We start from the raw sequence: 21706 nt of genomic DNA, 5'->3' as shown, positions 1-21706 counted from the left end.
TATCTTATCACCCAACTGGAAGGCAGCAACGTGCAACAAGGCATCCACTCTGCAGGAAATCCAAAAGCAGAGGAGGAAGTACTTCTGCTGACTGGCAGAGAACACAAGCAGCAACAAGGAATCACCGTCCAATGCGTACCTGCCTCTTCCAGCGGGAGTCCCTCTTTAATGTCTGGTTCTCTCTTTTGCTCCCGTTCTTTTCTGAAATGTTGACGTGTTTTCAAAAACATCCATCGACTCCAAAAGTGCAAAAGTCCAAACTCCTTTCTGCTTTCAGGATGACTTTCTGCCCGTGACCATCAGGATGCTCTCCTCTTCACACAGCTTGGACAGCAAGATGACTTTCTGCATCCCCCCGTAACCATCAGGATGCTCTCCTCTTCACAGATCTAGGACAGCAGCAGCTGCAGCAGCCGGGCCACCACCCCAACATGGAGGCTGTTTCCCAGAACTCTGTACCGCTGCTTGGTGCTGACCTGCTCCGGGAAGGCTGCAAGACATTCAAACAACAGCAAGGAAATGAGTTGGCTCAGTATTCCATCCAATAAAAGACAAATATATCGCATTGCAACTAGAATTTTGTCACCTTCCTAAAATAAATGCCAAAGTCATTTTTCCAGGTTTTTCAGAAAACACATTAAAAACTTGAACAAATGTTAGAGGGGTGCACAAGCTGCCTGTGGACACAACACGCAGACTGTAATATCGCTCAGATTATGTTAGGATTATTAATGTTCGAGTTAGATTTTTATTGACAAAAATGCTAACTAAATTGCTAGCTTAAATCCTAGCTTCAAAGTGCCATCTTGAAAAGCTTGTAAAATGACCAAAGTCACTTTGTCTTTTGACTTAGGCAAAATAAAATGGCCTCAGTCCCACTCTGGAGACAGGCCGTTATACCACAGGGGTAGAACCACATGATCTGTTTAACTGAGGGTGTAGGAGATTTTTACTAGTGGCCAGTATCATGAGGGGATGATTTAGGCAAGAACATTTTTTTTTAATCAAAAAAGGAGCAATAGAAATATTTGTCTGCGTCTTACAGTCAGACTTGTGAGGTTTCAGACGGCTGCTGCTCTGCTGTCCTCAGTGTTTGTTCTGACAGAGCAAAAGCATGAGCCTGGAAGTGAGTTGCTATGAGAAATACTTTCCTTTCATACTCAATGCTGTACAAGGTTTATATATTTACACCCATTTAAAACGTTTTACATGGAAAACAAACCATATCAAAACAACTTCCATAGCAAATACTTAAGCATGAACATTGCAGGAGGATGAAGAGGGTGAGAGCAATGTTCATATTGATGCCATGCAGACAATGCAGGAGACGAGTGCACGTCTTCCTCTCACTCGCCAACAGATGAGCACTTCCTGTCCTCTCTCTCACCAAGGGTCACTTATGATGACCAATAACATAGTACTTGTACCTCAGGCTGCATTCATTCAACATGCTGCTAAATAACCACGCACTCACTCACACACTAATCACACACACACTCACTCACACACACACACACACACGCACACACTCACAGCGTGGTTTACCATGAAGGGCTGACGAACAGACTTACAGAAGCTTTGAGGGAAGCCCATGAGGTTGGCAACTTCTCTGGGCGTAAAATAACGCAACTTGAGTTTCAACAGTTTCTGGAGTTTCTCATCTTCAGAGAGCTGGTCCAGACCTCTGAACACATCCTCCATCTGCAGAGCACACAAAGCAACACAAACGCCTTCAACAAGGACAGGAAGTCATTATGCTGATGTACACAGGATGGCTGCTGCAGTCCACCATGTACCATGTACCTGTATTCAGTGGCTGTTACGTCTTGAAATCTAAATCTACCTCTGTTTCCGTGCAGCACTGCAGCACTGAGCCGGTTCCCTCCACGTACCGGCCATAGCTGTGGATACAACACATTAACACAATCAAATAACAGCACTACAAAGGATGCTTTCAACAGTGTTCAACAACCACAGACAGAAGATAGAGACTCTATAAACCAGTTTATCAAACACACACTCAGATTACAGGTAGACCCGACCCAGGCTGGTCCACGCTACACTCAGTCTAACTGTGTCGTCTCGGGTCATGTCTCACTGGTCTGTGTCTAATACCTAAGTGTAAGCAGACAGATGGACAAACAACTACTACGAGAAAGTTTCATTTTCGTCCATTCATTGATGCCAGAAGGCAGCAACGACGCGTCTGGTTAAGGTGGAGGTTAGCGGAAAAGTTAGCAACAGCTCCGGCACACTAAATATCGGCTTCAAGCTGGGCTCTTGACAAACTAGCTAGAGTGCAAGATTCTACAAAGGATCCAATCAAAATAAGCCTCTCTTTGCCATTGAAAGCAACCAGCTAATCAACACACGTCGCTTTAGGTCTTTCTCCAAAGCCCCTCCCCCAAATAATCACAAACATAAACAAAGAGCATGGCTATTTTCAGTCCAACCAGCTGTCATCTAGCAGCTGATGGAAGACCGCAGAGCACAGGCACCAGATGCTGATTGGCAGGTAGCTCGTCATCATCATCACTTGTCACAGTCGACCGGCACAGATACTGGATGTCTTTCTTTCTATATAATATTAACAAACATGTTTTTGAAGCAGACTACCAACTCTATCTTTAGGTGACAAGCCACTCTTTAAATATGTATTTAAATTGTTAGATGCTTGATTATTAATATCCCTACTGCAAACTATAATATCAGGAAAAGACTCATTTTATTACAAGTATTGGCCAGTACCCACAGGTAGGTCCTTGTACTTGTCATGACACCGTGGTATTGGTGACTCCCTCCCATTCATCATTTCAATTCCTGTGCAAAGATATTGAGAGCAGTGAAGCTCGTGACAGTGAGAGGAAGAGTCCTCACCCTTTCGTGAAGCACACAGACCTCCGGCATGTGGGCTGAACGATGTCCAGCAGCAGAGCGTAGCGCAGCAGCGTTTTGGGAGGAAGAAGATAGTTTTCCGCGTTTACTTCCGTCTGCGGCTGCAGGAAGTCTCCGATCTGCCTGACGGACAGATCGTTGTTCTGACTCCTCTTCCTTTGGACCTCCACTGCTGTCTCTTGTTTGTACAGCACTCCACCCCGCGGGTCCTCCTCTGGCTGGCCGGTGGCTGGACGCAGAGGCCTAGAGGACGTGCGCTGCTCAGGAGACTCGCTCTCAGCAGGAAGTGGGAAGGCATCCAACATCTAAGAACACATATTGGATCAGAAACCTCATAGAAACACCTTTATTGTAAGGTCCCAACATAATCTGATACGAAACAAACTTAGAAAGATGAAGAAAGTATCCTTCATTTATTTTATAAACATCTTTTAGTCAAGAACCAGCGCCTGCCCTGAATGAATAAGCACAAGATGCAGATCAAGAATGATCAACAGGTCAGCGTCTTCAGTGTGTCAGCGCAATAACTATTACAGTAAGAATTCTGGCCAATGAGCCGCTGTTTACAGGTTTTAAGAAGATACCCACTTAACTGATGAAGCTTCACATTAATTCCACCTGAACTTAAGAGTTCATTTAAGTGCACGAGGTCCCACATAGGTCCAAACAGCTCAGGAAGAACAGAGGAACGGTAACACGACTATGGACGGCCATGGACCTTTTGAAATGTGTTCTGTTAACATGTAACGTCGCTGTGTCCTTTGGCTTAGAGTCATTCTGTTTGCTTGTCTTGCAGATGGAACTTCTTTATCTCTATATGGTATTCATGCAACCAAAATAAATAAACCAAAAACCATTTGAAAAATATGCAATATTACCAGCTCCAGCTTTGCTTGACACTGAGAGCAATCGCAACAATATTTCTTTGACACGTTTCATGGCAGGAGTTTGGTCACCGAGCCTCACCTTTGAACTCCAGGTGCTGTCGATATCTGTTGAAAGTTTAGCAATCAGGAAATAACGCAGTCTGGAATTTGGGATCCCAACCTGGTGTTATGAATACAACGGTAAAATAATTCAAATTTATAAGGCAGAAGTATTTTAATGAAACTAGTCATAGAAACTGTCTTTCTTACACTTGTGGGCGAGACCATGATCTCCTGGAAAGTGTATCCGCATTCCATGAGAGTCTTCACCAAGCGCTCCCTAAAGAACACGAGAACAGAACCATAAGAAATACAAGACCTGTAGAGTGCAACAGCAACCCCAGTTATTACATATCAACAGTCATAATCTAAGATACATGTTGCTGTCTAGTCTACATGAAGCTGCCTAGTGTACAAGTTACTGTCTAGTGTACATGATGCTGCCTAGTGTACATGTTGCTGTCTAGTTTACACTTTGCTGCTTATTGTACATGTTGCCGTCTAGTGTACATGTTGCTGTCTAGTGTACATGTTGCTGCCTAGTGTACATGTTACCATCTAATGTACATGTTACCGTCTAGTGTACATGTTACTGTCTAGTGTACATGTTGCTGTCTAGTGTACATGTTACCGTCTAGTGTACATGTTGCTGTCTAGTGTACATGTTGCTGCCTAGTGTACATGTTACCATCTAATGTACATGTTGCCGTCTAGTGTACATGTTGCTGCCTAGTGTACATGTTACCATCTAATGTACATGTTGCCGTCTAGTGTACATGTTGCTGTCTAGTGTACATGTTACCGTCTAGTGTACATGTTACCGTCTAGTGTACATGTTACCGTCTAGTGTACATGTTGCTGTCTAGTGTACATGTTACCGTCTAGTGTACATGTTACCATCTAGTGTACATGTTACCGTCTAGTGTACATGTTACCGTCTAGTGTACATGTTGCTGTCTAGTGTACATGTTACTGTCTAGTGTACATGTTGCTGTCTAGTGTACATGTTGCCGTCTAGTGTACATGTTACCGTCTAGTGTACATGTTACTGTCTAGTGTACATGTTGCCGTCTAGTGTACATGTTACCGTCTAGTGTACATGTTACTGTCTAGTGTACATGTTACTGTCTCGTGTACATGTTACCGTCTAGTGTACATGTTACCTGGCAGAGGAGCTCTCGAAGCCTTTCACATTCTCCAGCAGGATGAAGCGCGGCCGCCTGCACAGTCTGCTCACAGTCGCATGCAGAGAGAGACAGGATGGAAGGGATTACTAACAGACTAAGATAAGACCAAAGATAAGATAAGATGTCCACCCCAGGCCAACAACTAAGAGAATATAAAGCTGTGAGTGGAATCCAGTACTGGTATGACAAAGAAAAGTATGTTTGGGAGGATTATGGCTGCAGCAAGTGGTCAAACATAAAGGTGGACACCAAGAAATGTACTGCAGTTCACCTTCTTGGAATTCAAAGTCAAAAATGTATTATTGCAATTATTCTAAAGACATCTGATGCCATCTTAGATTCCTAGAACTAAATATTCTTTAATACAGTATTGATTTGAATGAGTTTGGTTGGCCTGTTCCTCCAAACATGAGAGAGCTGCTTATGGAATACTTGGTGTGTTATTACAAGCATTGATACAATACTTGGCCTGAAGGTTTACAAAAAAATGAAAAATGTGTGAAAAAGGCACCTGTATTGCCTGTATCCAGGGTTCTCTTGCTTTCAGAAGCTGGAATGGCACCACTAGATGGCAGAAGGGTACTTACGACAAAGGACCTGCTTGTGTTCTTGCAGGTGAGGAAACTTGTTTGCTCTCAGCTGGCTCAATAAGTAATCATTATTAGTACTTTTTAAATACCTTATTCAATTTGCACATATGGCTTTAGTGGGGTACTTTCACACAAACACATGGTGGATATATCACACTTATGCCATGTCTATTTATTTTAAATGTAAATGACAGTTGTCGGGGCATAATACCAACGATCTGTTAAAAATAGTTTTAATTCAGGCTGAACTAAGGGCAACACAAAGCTGAATGTGGAGATTAAACACCTTGGCAGAAGATCTAGGATGTAGAGGAAGCTCTTGGTTCTGGGGTCAGCAATGTCACCCTGAAGCCCTATCCTGCACAAGAAAAAAGAAGATTTTAGTGGAGAAACTATTTGAAATTAATAAAAGACATGAAATAGAGATATTTAAAACAAGTTACTATGATGTCACGGCATATGGATGAATAAAAGGGAACTGTGCTGGTAGAATACTCAGAGAGCTAAACCTTAACAACCCTGTTGAAGAGTTGAGAGCAGGAAGCAGAGATGCATTACACTCTTCTCTGCCTTTCCATTAGAGCAGATACCCAAAACCCCACAGAGGCCATGTTAGTCCCACGGCCACGTCCAAGCCAACAGGTCATCAAACTGGCTGCTGGTCCGTCTCGAGTAGCGCTGGAGTAGTGTATGAATGGGTGTGAATGATGTCATGTCGTGTTGAAGTGCTGTACAGGTCTATTTACCATTCTACAATAATGGTTACCAGTGGGTCTGTGATGTAAAAGCCCTGGTTGGTTGAAGTGATGAAGAAGTTGAGAACTCCAGAAGGGACTGAAAAAGCTTGGACCGGATGACTCAGCGATTAATGCATGGAACACTTTGCACCCAAAGTTGAAGTGGATCGTTTGCAGTGTGTCGCCGAGCTAGAGGCTATAAATCCTAATGACTTCACCCTTACAGTCCACATGGGCCATCTCTCTGGGTGCAATACAATTGGTCTGTGGTGTCACAGTGGTATGTATTGGCTGGAAAGAGTATACACATTGTCTGTGAAACAACTTTAACAAAGCCACTCTGCTTCATCATGACCCATGACCGACTGGAACATGCTGCGGAACTGTTCTAAAAGGATGAAAACGGTAGCATGCCTCTAAAAAGGCTACGACCGACAGATGGTACACAATAGAACCACCAATCAAGATGGATGGTTGAAAATTGTGACGGAAAAAGTGGGAGAAATGGACAATGTTTACACGTCATTAATGGAACAAGAAAAGATCACTTGAATGTCATGTTTTTGAGATGATAGAGCAAACCAGGCCCTGTTTGTTGTAGTGCATATTGTTTGTTTTTTATTTCTGCATATATGTTCTCTGTTCGCAGTAAAGGGGTAAAATTAAAGTAATAAAAAGAGAGGGACACTGTCCATATTCAAGAAGGAATTTAAACAAAGTGTGGTAAAGAAGAGACAGCTTCTCTTTTACAGGAAAAGGGTTTCTTCACACAGGGATTACATTTATCTGTATTTACAGTTTTTTTCTGATCAGGTATTTAACAAACCGCAGCCCTACTAAATTGATTGTGTGTTCTCCCTCTTTGTCCTCATACTGATCCTGAACTGTTACTAAATATTCAACATGCAAGACCTACCTGGTGAAAGGCTGGCAAGGAGGGCTCATCAAGATCATGTCAAACGGTAATTTATTGAAGTCATCTAGACTTATGCCCTGAAAATAAAAGGAAGATAAAAAAAAGGCCGGACAATTATTGAAGGTTTTAAAAGTTATAACTTAAAAAATTATAAAAAAATTAAGCCCCACACACTGGATTGTCTGTGAAGCCGTGAGTTTATTCAAACCATATTGCTCAATGCTCATCCCTCCGAGTCACCAGTGCAATGCAGGGCAACACACACACACACACACACACACACACACACACACACGCGCACACACACACACACAGAGGGCGAAAACACACACTGGGTTTGAACCGCTGTCTTGTTCAGATGCAAGCTGTTGCGCTTTAGGTTGCCCTGTCTCTCGCCCCCACCCGCTGCCACCCACCTCAATGGTCTTGTTCCAGAGGTCGGTGTCTGGGAAGTTGTGCTTGTAGATTTGATTGGCCGTTGGGTTGATATCAATGGCAGCCACTACCTGGGCAGGTATTCCACTCTCTGGAGCGAGACAAAACAGATCAGCAACTGTAAACATTTCCTAGAAATAGCTAAATATTTGATCTGGTTCAAGACTATATGACAGAATGTTCTGCTCCACAGCAAACCCATGTGCATAAATACCTTGTGAGTAACTCAACAGTTTTACTTACAGTCGTTGATAATAACATATTAACACATGTTGCCCACAGACCACATTCCAAAGTGTTCTTCTGAATTGTTCTAAAAGCTGCTAAACATGACAGCCTTCGCATGATGTGTGCAGGTGTGCAGCTTTTACCCCTACACATCCCGTTATACCTCATATTTATCCACCTGGTTCAGTACTGTACTGTAATACGTAATGAAATAAAACGTGCTAAACTCCCGTGTGCCGACGTTGGGCTCACCCTGTAACGCGTAAGGTACTGTTATCCATCCTGTGCACTTTATTTTAATTTGATATTCTATTGGAGATTTAATTCAAAATTTAAGCATTGTCCCATTTCTTGCACTCTGTGTATTGTTTAATGTTTTTAATGTTATGCACCACCCGCCATGACATCCATGACATAGCATCCTCACTTTGACACTAAAGACCACCGAGCATACTCACTTAGACACTGAAGACCACCGAGGATCCCCACCGAGACACTAAAGACCACCGAGGACCCTCACCCAGACACTAAAGACCACCGAGCATCCCACTTTGACACTAAAGACCACCAAGCATCCTCACTTACACACTAAAGACCACCGAGCATCCTCACTTAGACACTGAAGACCACCGAGGATCCCCACCGAGACACTAAAGACCACCGAGGACCCTCACCCAGACACTAAAGACCACAAAGCATCCTCACTTAGACACTAAAGACCACAGAGCATCCTCATTTAGACACTATGATCAAATGGTTCAGCAGAAGATAACAAATCCAATTTATTCAGCCTGTGAATATTATCTCCAAGTATTATCAAATCTGACCACGTCAATGATTTTATAAACAGTATATCCTTGTTGTTTCATATATTCAATGTTATACCGCTATAGTTCATGGGTAATCTTGTCTGCCTCCGAGGCTGACTCGAGTCCGGTTGAGTCTCCATGTGCCTCTGGTCTCATGTGAACTTGGTCTCATGTGGAATTGCCAGTCCCCGTGGACATCTCATGAGGACCCTTCGTGTCTGTCATGTTGTGTCTGTCATGTTGTGTCAGTCATGTTGTGTTCACGGTAGTTCACTTCAACACAACGTGGCGGAGCTATGTGACTCTCGTAAGGAAATAAAACGAGCTAAAGTCCTGTGTACCGGCGCTTGGCTCACCCTGTACCGCGTAATGCATGCCTCCTATCCCGCTGTAGAGCTCGAGCACCCGCAGACCCTCCATGGCACAACGCTGCGGACAGCTGTCCTTCTTCGCGAGGTCTTACGGAGGTTGTCACACAACGACATGGCGCTGTACCGCCACCATGTGGTACGTTACAAGATTACACGTTACAAGATTCGTATTTGAAAAATACGAAGACATTCGTATTTACATGTATAATACATTTATAAGAAAATGTAGATTTTAGTCCCAATTTGCTTCCCATGAAAGACCCACTGCACACTGTCTTCGGACGTGCATCCATGCCAGTTTGTAATGTTTCTAGTGAAGATGACTTCTCTTGCTCCTCTGTAAAGGTTAACACAAACTTGGTCCTGGCATTTGGCCTTCCTAAATATTCACTGAGAAAATACATATGAATTAAACTATGAATTATACAGCCAGTGGCCACGTTATTAGGTCTACCGAACTAAAACTTCAGTCTAATCAATCAGCCCTGCAGTAATAAACCATGTCTTAATGATGATTAAATGTTCAGTTTTTGGTGAGTGAAAGTCTAAGTGATGATTGAACTGCATAATGTTTGTGGTACACCACAATAGACGGGACTAATAGAAACACATGTCGATGTAACACAATACAAAAACATTACACACTTTTTATTCATATCTCCTATCTCCTTTTCTGGGTGGTTTTGGAAGCTTCACACTCTTTTTTGGCCTTTTTATTTTTTAATTGGCCTTTTTTTGTACAAATAAAGTATCAAAAGAGCAATACACAGGCTTTTGTGATTAAATGATATTGATGAAACATTTGAAGGGCTAAATTAATTAAATAACGACAAAAAATAATCACGGAAAATCGAGCAAAAGAACGCCACTCCCATCTGGGTGGAGTTTGAAGACTTTGGGAACTGTTATTTCGACACGGGGGCGTCGCTGAACGGCGAACCAACCGGAAGTATCCTATTATGGCATGGAGGCTCTAACGTAAACTTCCGGTAGGGGCGGCTGGTTGTACTGAAGTCTCTTTCAGGAATTAAAGAACTATTATAGAGTTATCCTTCCTCTTTTCCAAACGGTAAGACTCCTCTGTGTTTTCCATCGTGTTAACATGGCGCCCTAAACGTGTGGTTGGGGCTGTCGCTCTCAAAATGTTTCAATGTTACTACGAATGACGACTTGACCAACTAAACGCTAACCTAGTTAACTCTCTCACTGTGCTCTTATTTGGACAGGCGTTTTCACAATAAACATGTCCAAGTCTTTGAAGAAGATAGTAGAGGAGAGTCGCGACAAGAACCTCCCGGAGGTGGAGATGTGCGATAGGGGCATTTCCAACATGCTGGACATCCCTGGACTATGTAAGATAACGCCCTCCATTACACCACCGAGCTGGATGAAGTATGCCAGTATAGTTGGTTTAAATTAGCTTAGGTTACTTTAGGTTAGCTTAGGCTTCACGATAACAATCTTCCATACAAAGTAATGACTCCAATGCAATGACGTCACCGCAGCCTGTCTCGTCTGCGGTGTAGGAAAGAAGAAACGTCAGTGATCTATTGGCCAAGAGCCTCCTCAAAACATTCATAACATATTACAGTAATTGAAATCATACTACGCATGGTGTTATTTTAATAATTATTCTGAAAAGAATCAGAGTGAAATTTTACACGCATTCATCTTTAATTTCAACACTAAGAAAAGTTTGATTCCAACTCAAATTGGCTCTTTTTCAGGTGTCTTTTAACTTTTTAAAAACCAACCTAGTTTTAGGCCTCCTAAAAAGGGTATATCTCTGCAGCCACTAGGGCTATTTGAATACTTTTTGGTGTTATAATGAAAGAGTATAATGTGAGATTTTGTTCAGATGTGTCTATATGTTACTGGTTATGAGTAAATGAAGATGACATTCATACAGTTTTTATAGCAATATCTGCCATAGACTCCCTCGGGGTCAAGATAGAGTCCAATAATATATTCCTGATGTACATATATACCATGTGTTACGTTACATTATGGAATTGCCAACATAGGCAATCCTGTTATCACTTCAGTCATTTTAACTTTGAACAATAGATCAAACTTTACTGGCAGAATGTTATTCCATGAGCCTTAATTCAGATATTATATCCCAGTAAGATGCAGGAGTAAACAAACTGTGGAGTTGGTTGCATTGCTGTGTTGACTTGATCTTCCATGTCGTTTCAGTCACTCTGTCTAACATCACTCAGCTGGTCCTCAGCCACAACAAGCTCACAGGTAAGCTTGTCCGTCTGTCACAGATAATATAACCATTCAGAATATTGGGCAATTAAAACAAGAACAAAATGGAGAGCTAAAATACACATATTCAAGTCCTTTTCACAACCGGTCGTATACAGAGAGATCATTGTGAATTACTGCAAATTAAGGCACCATACCAGTGTTTTTGTTTGCTTTTCTTGTTTTTACTGCAAATCATGTCAATGTTACTTAACAGCTATTTTTTTCTCAATAAGGTGAGTGTTCAAACATGTAAAAATAAAATAAATGTTTCTGTGGAAACCGGTTAGCAATATGGGTGTTGATTCAAGAGTAACTGCACACTTAATTAAATTTTCTTTTAAAAATAATATCTAATAACACATTAATATCATTATAAACAAAGCAGGTGGATGACATTCTTCCAGTAAAACACAAGCTTAACCAGCATCACAGGTTGAAAGCACACTCAAATGGTTTTAAATGCTGTTTTTAACGGTGGAGTCTGTGAGCTGGATCGGCTCGTTATCTACACCAACAGGCGCTAGCTTTCCATCATACCAGTTGTTCCTGATCCGATGTGAGGTCCCAGGACAGGGATGTCGTATGTGTACAGATTGTAAAGCCCACCGAGGCTAACCTGTTACTTGTGATTTTGGGCTATACAAAGTAAACCAAATTGAGTTGAACCTTCAGACTAAAGAAACCAAAAGGTGAGCTGCCATGGCTGAGTCACTCTTCTCGGGCCAGTCTTGTGTCAAAACGACGCTTAGCATCATAGCTCGGCTAACGTTAGCAATAGCAGCCAGTGGCCAATCAGAGGTAGAGCGGGGGCAATTTTTCCTGCAAGCCATACTAGGTAAGACCAACAGCAAATGCGTAGAGCGAATGGAGCAGTTGGGACAGATCGGTACTGACACATGAGCTGCATCCCAAGTCTCTTACTTGCATCTCCATTTCCCTCTTAGTCCCTTCCAACTAGGATTCCACATCTGGATCAGCTGTCAGTCGGCTTTTACAGCTGGAGAGACTTTTGATCAGTATACTTACACTAAGAAAGACACTAACAGAGTAGAGATGTTTTCTCAGTGGGAATAATTTATACTGGACTCCTGTTCATGGCTGATGGGAGACCACAGCCAGAATGACAGAAGGCCACTCAGAGACGGAGGTGCTTGGGTTTGTGCTGCCACATTGCTATTTCCAAGTTAGTTTTGTATTTCTGCTATGACATCATCATGTACTCTGCCGCACGTTCAGTAGCCATGTACTGCCAATATTTGTGAGCAGAGCTGCAGCACGTTGCCAATGCTTTACACACCACTGTTGTGTTACTCATCTGTGTGTTGAATTGCGTTCATCCAAATGCAAACAAATGCCCCCCACCAGCTACTCTCCCTTCGTGGCTGCCATGTCTGGTGAATGAAAAAAGACTGCACCAGGGGCTTTGCTTCTTAGTCTGGTCTACTTAGAGGAAAGGGTTTGGATCAGTGTGGAGTTAACTGACTGGTTAAAGTATGTATGCTGTCAGGGCATGTTTCATTGGAATGGATTTCAAGTTATGTTCAGTCCTTTGAATGTTTGGCATTTGAAGAACGGTCAGGCAGAAAATTAGCAGGAACGGAGATTTAGAGCAGTCCAAATCTAAACTTTGCATTTACTTCAAATACATGTATACGTGCCTTCCTGGTAGCTTCAATTGTAACGCCGACGCCATATTTTCACTGTTTACCTTACAATTGTTGCATAGAAATATAAAACAGCTGCTGCAGTGATAACTTTCAAGAATTCTCTGCAGTGTTTTGGCATCTGAGGAAACTTCTAAAAGTTCTCTTTGTCATGCTAAACTTCCTGGATTGGATTCCATGTTCCTTTGTACCTGAAGCTGCACAACCCCACCAACCCTGCACTGTTAAGCCCGGGGCTGGTTTGGGTCTGAACACCTGCTAACAGCAACGGAAGTGATTGTGAAGCAAACACAGATCAATCCCCATCTGATCTTCTATGTGGTTCTATCAAGAATGTTCATCCTAAATCCTTTAATATAAAGTACTCATATCCAATCTTTAGCATTCCCTAACAGCCACAAATTAATAATTGTAATCTGTTAAGTGTTTTAAATCAGTTCTTTATGAGTTCAACTTCAGGCTAGGCGGTAAGGCCTCTGATTGATATCCCTCTATAGAGTTGGAGCTCAGATAGTAACGGTATATATCAAAGGGTGGAGCACTGGTAAGGCAACTGCATGGCATCATTACATCAATCTCCAAAGTCAATGGAAACTGCTACAACATGTCAGCCTTTCACTTTGGGGGTCATCTGCAGACAACATGCTATTCAACTGATTTTAATTATATTGAAATACTTCCTTTGATAAAACATAATCTTGGCATTGGTAGTTTTACTGATGTTTTCGAAGCTGCTTACAGATTTGAGGTAACTTATGTATAGTGTTAGGGAGTTAAGTCAATCTTATTTTTCTCTCCATTATATCTATTTCATATTTCTGTGGCAGCATCGCAGCTGTAACAGGTCCATGTGTCCTTATGTAACTTAACCCCAGATAGCTGACTGACATGTAGTGTTAAAGTGCTTTGAGTGGTCGCAATACTAGAAAATATATATATATGTATGTGTATATATATATATTTATATTTATATAGATAGATAGATAGATAGATAGATAGATAGATAGATAGATAGATAGATCCACAGAACATCTCTGCTACGACCACCTGGCATCACAAGACAGATGTTTGACACTTGAGCCGCAGTGAGACAAACAGAGTCCCAGAGTTAAACTCAAGTCATAGTTTGCTTCTTTTGTGATGGAAGAACGTGGAATGAACATCTTGATCTAGCAGATGGGAGTGGTGGTATCAGTGGTGTTCAGCACCAGCAGAGGTCACTACAGACCCATCAACACATTCACAGCGACCTGCTGGGACACACACACACACACACACACACACGCACATTTTACAATTACATTTTTGAGTCATTTCTGTGAAGGCTTAATCAAAAGGAATCTAATGGCATTGTTGGTTTGATTATTTTGAAGGCATACTGTACTTGTTTTTTCCTCTTGGTTTCCCTCCTATAAGAGAAAGCAGAGTATGGTTGTGATCCATCAGTGAACTTATGAAATGATCCGTTTGTGATTCATCCATTGAAACTGATGCAGTAGCTTCACTACAGTAATCCTCTCCACCAACCAGTTTCACTTTCTTCTCACATCAATCTAATTAATAATAATTAAGTTACTTACTGACGGGATGATGATTTTGAGAAAGTAACAGTATTGTCATTGTTATGAAGTCATGGGCTCAGTATGTAACATTTCATAATTCGGAAAAACTTCAGAGAAATGAAGTCATTCAGTCACATGTTCACCTTGTGCTGTGTTTTCTAATCTGCTGCTGGAGATGAACAGATTACATACATCTCCCACTGCCAGGTTATTTATAGCTCGTATCAGACAGACACGGTGATAACATAATTGGTGTAGTTACGCACCTGCAGGCCCCGAATGTACGCTCAGGAACTCCATCTGCCCCAAATATCACCGTGTGTTTTGATCTCTCATCCAAAATGATTTGGTGACCTGACATGCACCGTGTCAGACAGGACGCTGCTGCGAGTCTTCACGGTCCTCAGACACCAACAGTACAATTGACAAGGTTTGTATTTGTCATTGTACGACAGGGTGGAACGGTGTCCTAATGAAAGAAAACAAGACAAACCCCTACATTATGTATGGAGGCTGAGTTAAGGAGTCTCACAGCCAGAGAAGAGACGCTGCTTTGTCTCCACGCAGGGCTGCAGGGCTTTTCTTCCTCCAATACAGCCACATACGAGCTGGTAATCCAGAGGCTCCCCAGGTCACACTGACACACAACACAGCAAAAGAGCCCATATGGAAATCAATATCATATATTGTACTGGGGCGACCTTATAAATACTGTCTGTTTGTCCACCTGGGCAGGGGCTTGTGGCGCTACATTGATTGAGCTCTGGTCAGTGGCCCACAGGGACGGGCCGGCTAAATGAAATAGATTTCTGACATCCTCATTGAACCAGCGGGGCCTCTAAAACCAGACCGTCCTACTGAACCCCCGGCACACACCGCAGACTGTTGCTGAATGTGCCATTGACAGGAGAACTACAGTTTGTAAGCTATGCTAACCGCGGCTACCTTACGCCACACGGGCAACACAACAAATAAGCTGGGACGTATTCACAGGCATCATGAGCAAATGGATTTGACCGGGACAAGAACAGGACCTGGTGGCTTACTGGTGGACTTACGTTTGATAATTAACCAGTTGTGTAAAATAGTCTAGTTTCATTCGCTGCTTTCATGTGTTTTTAATATGTTTCATCTTTAATATTCAATGCATCTGAGTACATGTAATATTCCAGGCTGAAAACTTGTGTGCCGTCCTGTACTATGAATTGTGGGTAATTCCCTTGGGCAACATCTGCTGAAATGTGGTCTTATGGAAAGAGTCCATAAAGAGCTCAACTGTCTGCCAGGGAGTCCTAAAGACTCGAGGATTCGACAATGAACTAAAGCTTTGAGTGTGGAGATTGTGATCGGGCCTAACGTGCTGCCGAAGGTGTGTGAAGGTGTGTGAATAGGATTGTGTTGCTTTGCTGGTGAGGAAACTCCAGCTGATGCTGTCAAGTAGCCGTCAGCCATTTTCTTTTGTTTTTTTCTTTTTCACAGTTTATTCCTAATTGACTGGTTAAATATAGTATTGTTATTACAGTTGGCCTTGGTTTGATCCATTACCAAAATAAATCACACTCAACAGCATGTGTTTTTTGTGAATGGGTGAATGATGTCATGTAGTGGTAAAGCGCTTTGAGTGGTCAGAAGACTAGAAAAGCGCTTTACAAGTACGGGAACATTTACCATCGATCAATCTGGTAAACCGGGTCCGCCTCTGTGTCCACAGACCGCCGGGTAATAAAACTGATGGAAGTGAAGATGGAAACTGCAATATGTGAGCTGTTTAGAAGTAAACATTGAGGGGAGGGCAACAAAACAGCTCATGACGTGTTTATAGATCACTTTCTATTAATTACCTAAACTGTGGCAGCCTGCCAAAGTCTATTTTTTCCGGCCATAGTTTCATGACGAAACAAACCATGGTTGTTGTTTTTTACATTTCTCAACGGGTGGGATGACTGCCTCTCAACTCAGAATAGTGGAAGTAGTGGAAGCTCACGGCTCCGTCTGTGTCAGCTTTACAACGAGCCCTGTCTCCCTGGAGCAGAGGAGTCCGGCTCCTCGAGCGCCTGTGTGTCGCCGTCGCCGCCGATCAGTGACTGACACTGTAACCAATTGAGCCGTAACCATTTGAGCCGTTTAACGTTGATATATTATTGTAACTCTTGATGCATCTATCTCACTACTTAATATAGTCCATAATTAGGCTATATACTGCTAAATAACACATCAAATATTATTTGTTGATTTCTATTTAGTTTTTAAAATCTGAATCTGCAAAGTAGCCGAACTAGTAACTCATACTTTCAAAAAATTGTGGTGGAGTTAAAAGTACTGTATTTCCCTCTGAGATGTAGTGGACTAGAAGTATAATGTGACAGTACAAGTACATTCAAAATGATACTCAAGCAGAGTACTTGCAAAAACGTACTTTATTACATCCTATAGTCCTCTTATCAATGTTGAGCTTCAACATGCACAGCAGTCTCACTGAACCCTGTGGACACGGCACTGCATGAGCTGCTCAGAGCCAGCAGCTGACCACGAGCTGCTCGTCAGGAGTCGGGGCTGTGGAGTGCTGCCAACACTGTGCAGAAAAGCTGTGAACATCTGCAAGAGCTGTGTGTGTGTGTGTGTGTGTGTGTGGGTGTGGGTGTGTGTGTGTGTGTGTGTGTGTGAGAGAGACACGCTTATCATGTTTGCTCCTCTGTGTGTTTTCCAGTTGTGCCTGCTAACATTTCTGATCTAAAGAACCTGGAGGTTCTGAACATGTTCAACAACCAGATAGAAGAGCTGCCCACGCAGATCAGCAGCCTGCAGAAGCTGAAGCACCTTAACCTGGGGTATGTACACACACACACACACACACACACACACACACACACACACACACACACACACACACACACACACACACACACACACACACACACACACACACACACGCGCACGCACGCAGGTAAGTTGCCTCTTGTTTATTGACTGCTGCCCTGAGGCCAGGCTTGTCGACTGTCTGATCATCCCCCTTTTTCCTTCATAACCACAAACGCACACACACACACTTCACATTCTTCATCGGGCTACTCTATTCCCTTTTTTCATCTGTGCGGTCTCTCCACAGTGAAACACAAATCGCCCCCTTAGGCTGTTCCAGCTCAGATGTTGGATCCAGAAGTTCTTTTTTGGAGCCTTTATCCTCGGTTCAGTTGATGAGGCTGTGTGACAAAGAGAGAGCTGGTCCAACTGCAGGTCCAATCACACTTCAGCGCAATTTATTTCCTTTGCATTGTTAGATCATCCGTACAGTTCCAGCATAAGTAACACTCACACGTGCATAAGAACCAACCATGCACTAATCTAATCTTAAAAAGTGCGTTTGTGCAGCAAATAGTTGACGCAGGTTCAGCTCCTCACCTGTTGTCCAGAAGGGCTTTGTGAGTGTGTTGAGCCGAGTGCAGGCTGACGCGGGCCGGGTGGCGGTGGCGGGAGGATTAGGTGGGGTTCTTGGTGTGCATTGATCCACAGACAAACATCATCTGGATCGCGTAAGCCTCAAACTGCTATTCAAGCCGTGCATTCGCTTTCGGTCGTCTGTTTATTCTCCTGCTGGCTGTGTGCGTTTGTGTGTGTTTATTTATCTTGTGCCCATGCAACCTTGTAAGTGCTTAATCTCATTTGTCAAACGCGCATAATAGAATTGGAATAGAATAGTCCTCCCCATGACCTGTCGATTGCTAGCGCACAAAAACACACAAACACACAAACACACACATGCATAAAGTCAGCTACATCATCTGTTACATCATCAAATCCTTCCTGTGTGCTAATCTGTCCGTCCAGGCCTTTAGACGGCTTCCTTCGTACTGTGGATTTGAAGCTAAATGGACTATACTTGTACAGATGTTTTCTAGTCATTCACACACTGATGGGAGGGGCTTAGGTCCCACTTGTCGACTTGCTTTAAATGCCCAAAAAAGGATGAGAAAGGGAGCAATGACGACCCTCCTCACTTCACTACAAGGACCAGCACATCCACTCACTCTTCTCTTTCAAGACTCATTCATTTAAATCTGCTTTAACCTGTGATGGTAATAATATGTTTAATGATTATGTTATTGTCTTATCACTATTCATTTATTTGCTGTGTTTATATTGTTATTGCTTCTATTCATTAAGCTTTTGCCTTTTTTTTAAAGCACTATACAAATTACTTTTATTATTATTATTATTATTATGAAGGCGGGAACTGGCTGGAGGGAGATCGGCTCCAAGTAAATGACAGGATATAAAACATGTGTTTTCAGTTTGAAAAGCAGAAAGGTCATCTATCTCTTCTGTGGTTGCGTCTCCAGTCTGACTGCATCACACAGCAGAAAGCTACGGAGGGGTTTACATGACGTCCACACCCTGTCGCTCTCTTAAATGAAGTGCATTCATACAGTTGTGTGTGTGTAATGTTCTGCATGTGTGTGTTTGTGAGGACAGGATGAACCGTCTCAGCGGCCTGCCAAGAGGATTCGGTTCACTGCCAGCTCTGGAAGTTCTGGACCTCACCTACAATAACCTGAACCAGACATCCCTGCCTGGAAACTTCTTCTATCTTAGTGAGTGTACACACACACACACACACACACACACACACACACACACACACACACACAGTATACTGATATGGAAGAGCTCATGTTTAGTAGTTAACAAATCAGAACAGGACTGTAGTCAACAGCAAGTGTCAGGAGTCGTGTTGTAAACACACCTGTTGCAGCCCTTACTGTTGAACCAGAGCCCCTGAGTGGAAGTTAGTGTTTTTATTATTCATAATTTTAGGAGCATTAGCGAGCTCCTTTTTTGTAAAGTCTTAATCTGCATAGTTTTAGGATGGAAACTTTCCCATTTTTAGACCCCAAACCCGACACAGCACCTAAGCCCTTTAAAAGCCCAACACACACACACACACACACACACACACACACACACACACACACACACAAGTTGTGTTTTTCATGGAGTAAAAACTGATAATTACAGTCAGCAAGCTCTCATGTCCTCAACAAATCAATGTATTGATCTGACTCAGATGGGAGAAAATGGATGCTGCCCTTCAGGAGTGTCACTGACTGTCTGAGTATTTTAGTGGTGTTTTAGTTAGTATCACCAAATTTACAGTATATACTGATGCTGTATAGTACTTTGGTTTTTGAGTAGACGAACACACACAAGTATTTAATATGGTGATAGTGTTGTGTATTATTTTAGCACCTATTAAATCATTTATACAGTTATGGTCTGAGAGTATATTTATGAATTTTGTATCTTGTTGGTAAACTATTTAGCCTTTCAGATCATTTTGATTGATAGTGTTATTATTGTTGTATGTTTTATTTTCTATAGATTTTGCGACAATAATGGTGTAGTGAAACTCTGACTCTGTATAAATAGAATTGACTTAACTAAGAAGTAAAACACATCCTGGGGTTCATTACTGTGTTGTACTGCTGCCTGACAGTGACAGCCCGACTCCAGGGAACACTGCAGCAGGAACTCCCTGTAAAACCTCTCAACGTGTACGTATCAAACAACCAAGCAAAGGCTGGCCTGACATTAGAGAGGTGTCTCTTCTTTTAGAAGTCTATTTGCCAAACAGTCAAACTCTTCTTTTACCACCAATAAACATACACGAGATGAGCAACCCTTGTCCTAATATGTATTCTAGTGCAACTCGGGTCTTGCTTACTGTATGATTTAAGCAGGCTAAGGTAACAACAGCCCGACAACCATTGGAAAAAGACGCTGACGCACAGAAAAAAAGGCCTCTACTCTGAGTCAGTTCATCCCTTTTATCAACTTCAACTGCATGTTCCCGTTCGTGCACACTTTGAATTACGTGAACCAAGTCCACCCTTGAAGTGAAGCCCCTTAAATCAGCCAAATCCAGTGATGAACCTCGGCCGAAGACCAGACAATCTCTTATGGCTAATTGCCAATATATTGGACAGTCAACCATACAACCGTGTTGTCAAAAATTTAAACTGATTTTAATAATCAACAATTTGTCACAAATGCCGGTGTGACAAGGCCCTCAGAGGAACACCAAACTGACCACAAGTGCATTAAATCCTTATGGATGTGGCACACTATAGCCGTGAGTGGCCCGCTCTCAGGCAAAGGGCAGCAACAATGAATAAACTCTCCCTTCACTTCTCATTCACATTCCAATATTGAGCTTCGAAAGCTGTAGTTAAAAAATAAGACACTAAGAAATACAAATGACTTTGTGCAACTGACAACGTGGGCTTTATAATCCATCATCTCACTATGCTGACATGCGTCGTTCCCTACTTTAAGAGTAGCCACTCCTTCAAAGTAGCCAAGGCGGTTTTCCGGAGCAATGCACAACCTGTTGGATGAGTCCATGTGGATGCGTCTGTCCTCGCAGACACAGAGCCTCAAGGCTTCTGCTTAACAACTACAAAAAACACTGTGCATATTTATGTTCCTTTTTAATTTGTAGCTTTGAACATGTTTTAGTCATTTGTAACAGAGAATGTTTTGATTCGTATCAGGACTATAATGATTTGGTTACTATTCTGCCCATTTTTGTGAGACTGGCAAATTAGCACAACTGGCTGTTAATGATGGGACGCAGGTGCTAACAGGTGAAGGGGCCACAGTGCTGGGAGCCGGAGCCAGAGGAGCCAGGCCTCAGGCTACATTAGTCATGTATAGTGCAATATTGATTTCACATTAAAAGATGAATTGGACTCTACAACAGAAACAGCGTTCTGTAACATTTACATGAAAATACATTGACATTTTCCCCTGATAAAAGGGTGAGGGGGCTTACCCTTTTGTCTCTGGCTGTCTGTCTGTGTCTGTCGAGAAGCAGGGAGTCTGTGTCCATCCATGAGGAGGCGGGATTATGAACCCGGCTTTACTGGTGGTACTGGTCAGTCCAGGCTGGTTAGGATTTCTAACACTGATTCTTGTGTTGCAGCCACCCTTCGTGGTCTCTATCTGAGTGACAACGACTTCGAGGCCCTACCTGCTGACATCGGGAAGCTGACCAAGCTTCAGATCGTAAGTTCACTTCACTGCCACTAAGTCCAGTCTGTTGGTAAATCAGTGCATGCATGATTTTAATAATC

General features: G+C 42.5%; 2 protein-coding genes across 5 annotated transcripts in view; one reads left to right on the top strand and one right to left on the bottom strand.

The window, feature by feature from the left end:
• Positions 1–9194, bottom strand: part of trdmt1 (tRNA aspartic acid methyltransferase 1) — a 9737-nt gene extending 543 nt beyond the window's left edge. Inside the window, exons 1-12 of one of the 4 annotated variants that reach the window (XR_011077778.1) lie at positions 9080–9194; positions 7668–7777; positions 7252–7328; positions 5885–5956; positions 4985–5050; positions 4032–4101; positions 3862–3942; positions 2878–3200; positions 1844–1901; positions 1572–1701; positions 140–490; positions 1–49 (exon numbers count right to left, since the gene is read on the bottom strand). The exon at positions 1–49 is cut by the window's left edge and continues 543 nt beyond it. Coding sequence is in view for 3 of the 4 variants with exons in the window: in XM_068581735.1 (XP_068437836.1) it covers positions 390–490; positions 1572–1701; positions 1844–1901; positions 2878–3200; positions 3862–3942; positions 4032–4101; positions 4985–5050; positions 5885–5956; positions 7252–7328; positions 7668–7777; positions 9080–9143 (1152 nt within the window). In the remaining variant the exon portion in view is untranslated. Of the gene's footprint in view, positions 491–1571; positions 1702–1803; positions 1902–2877; positions 3201–3861; positions 3943–4031; positions 4102–4984; positions 5051–5884; positions 5957–7251; positions 7329–7667; positions 7778–9079 lie in introns of those variants that run through there. The other 3 variants (XM_068581735.1, XM_068581736.1, XM_068581737.1) reach the window with 3 other exon arrangements.
• Positions 9195–10037: 843 nt separating this feature from the next.
• The window catches only part of rsu1 (Ras suppressor protein 1), a 30883-nt gene continuing 19214 nt past the window's right edge, over positions 10038–21706 (top strand). Inside the window, exons 1-6 of the mRNA XM_068581784.1 lie at positions 10038–10163; positions 10321–10446; positions 11294–11344; positions 17284–17404; positions 19047–19165; positions 21556–21638. Of these exons, the coding sequence (XP_068437885.1) occupies positions 10338–10446; positions 11294–11344; positions 17284–17404; positions 19047–19165; positions 21556–21638 (483 nt within the window). The 5' untranslated portion in view covers positions 10038–10163; positions 10321–10337. The remainder of the gene's footprint in view (positions 10164–10320; positions 10447–11293; positions 11345–17283; positions 17405–19046; positions 19166–21555; positions 21639–21706) is intronic.

The sequence above is a fragment of the Clinocottus analis genome, unplaced genomic scaffold (assembly GCF_023055335.1).
Source record: "Clinocottus analis isolate CAN_PGR_092001 unplaced genomic scaffold, fCliAna1.0.p SCAF_18, whole genome shotgun sequence".
In the NCBI taxonomy this organism is placed as follows: domain Eukaryota; kingdom Metazoa; phylum Chordata; class Actinopteri; order Perciformes; family Cottidae; genus Clinocottus; species Clinocottus analis.
The sequence above is the reverse complement of the archived record's forward strand: the minus strand, read 5'-3'. Positions and strand labels throughout refer to the sequence as shown.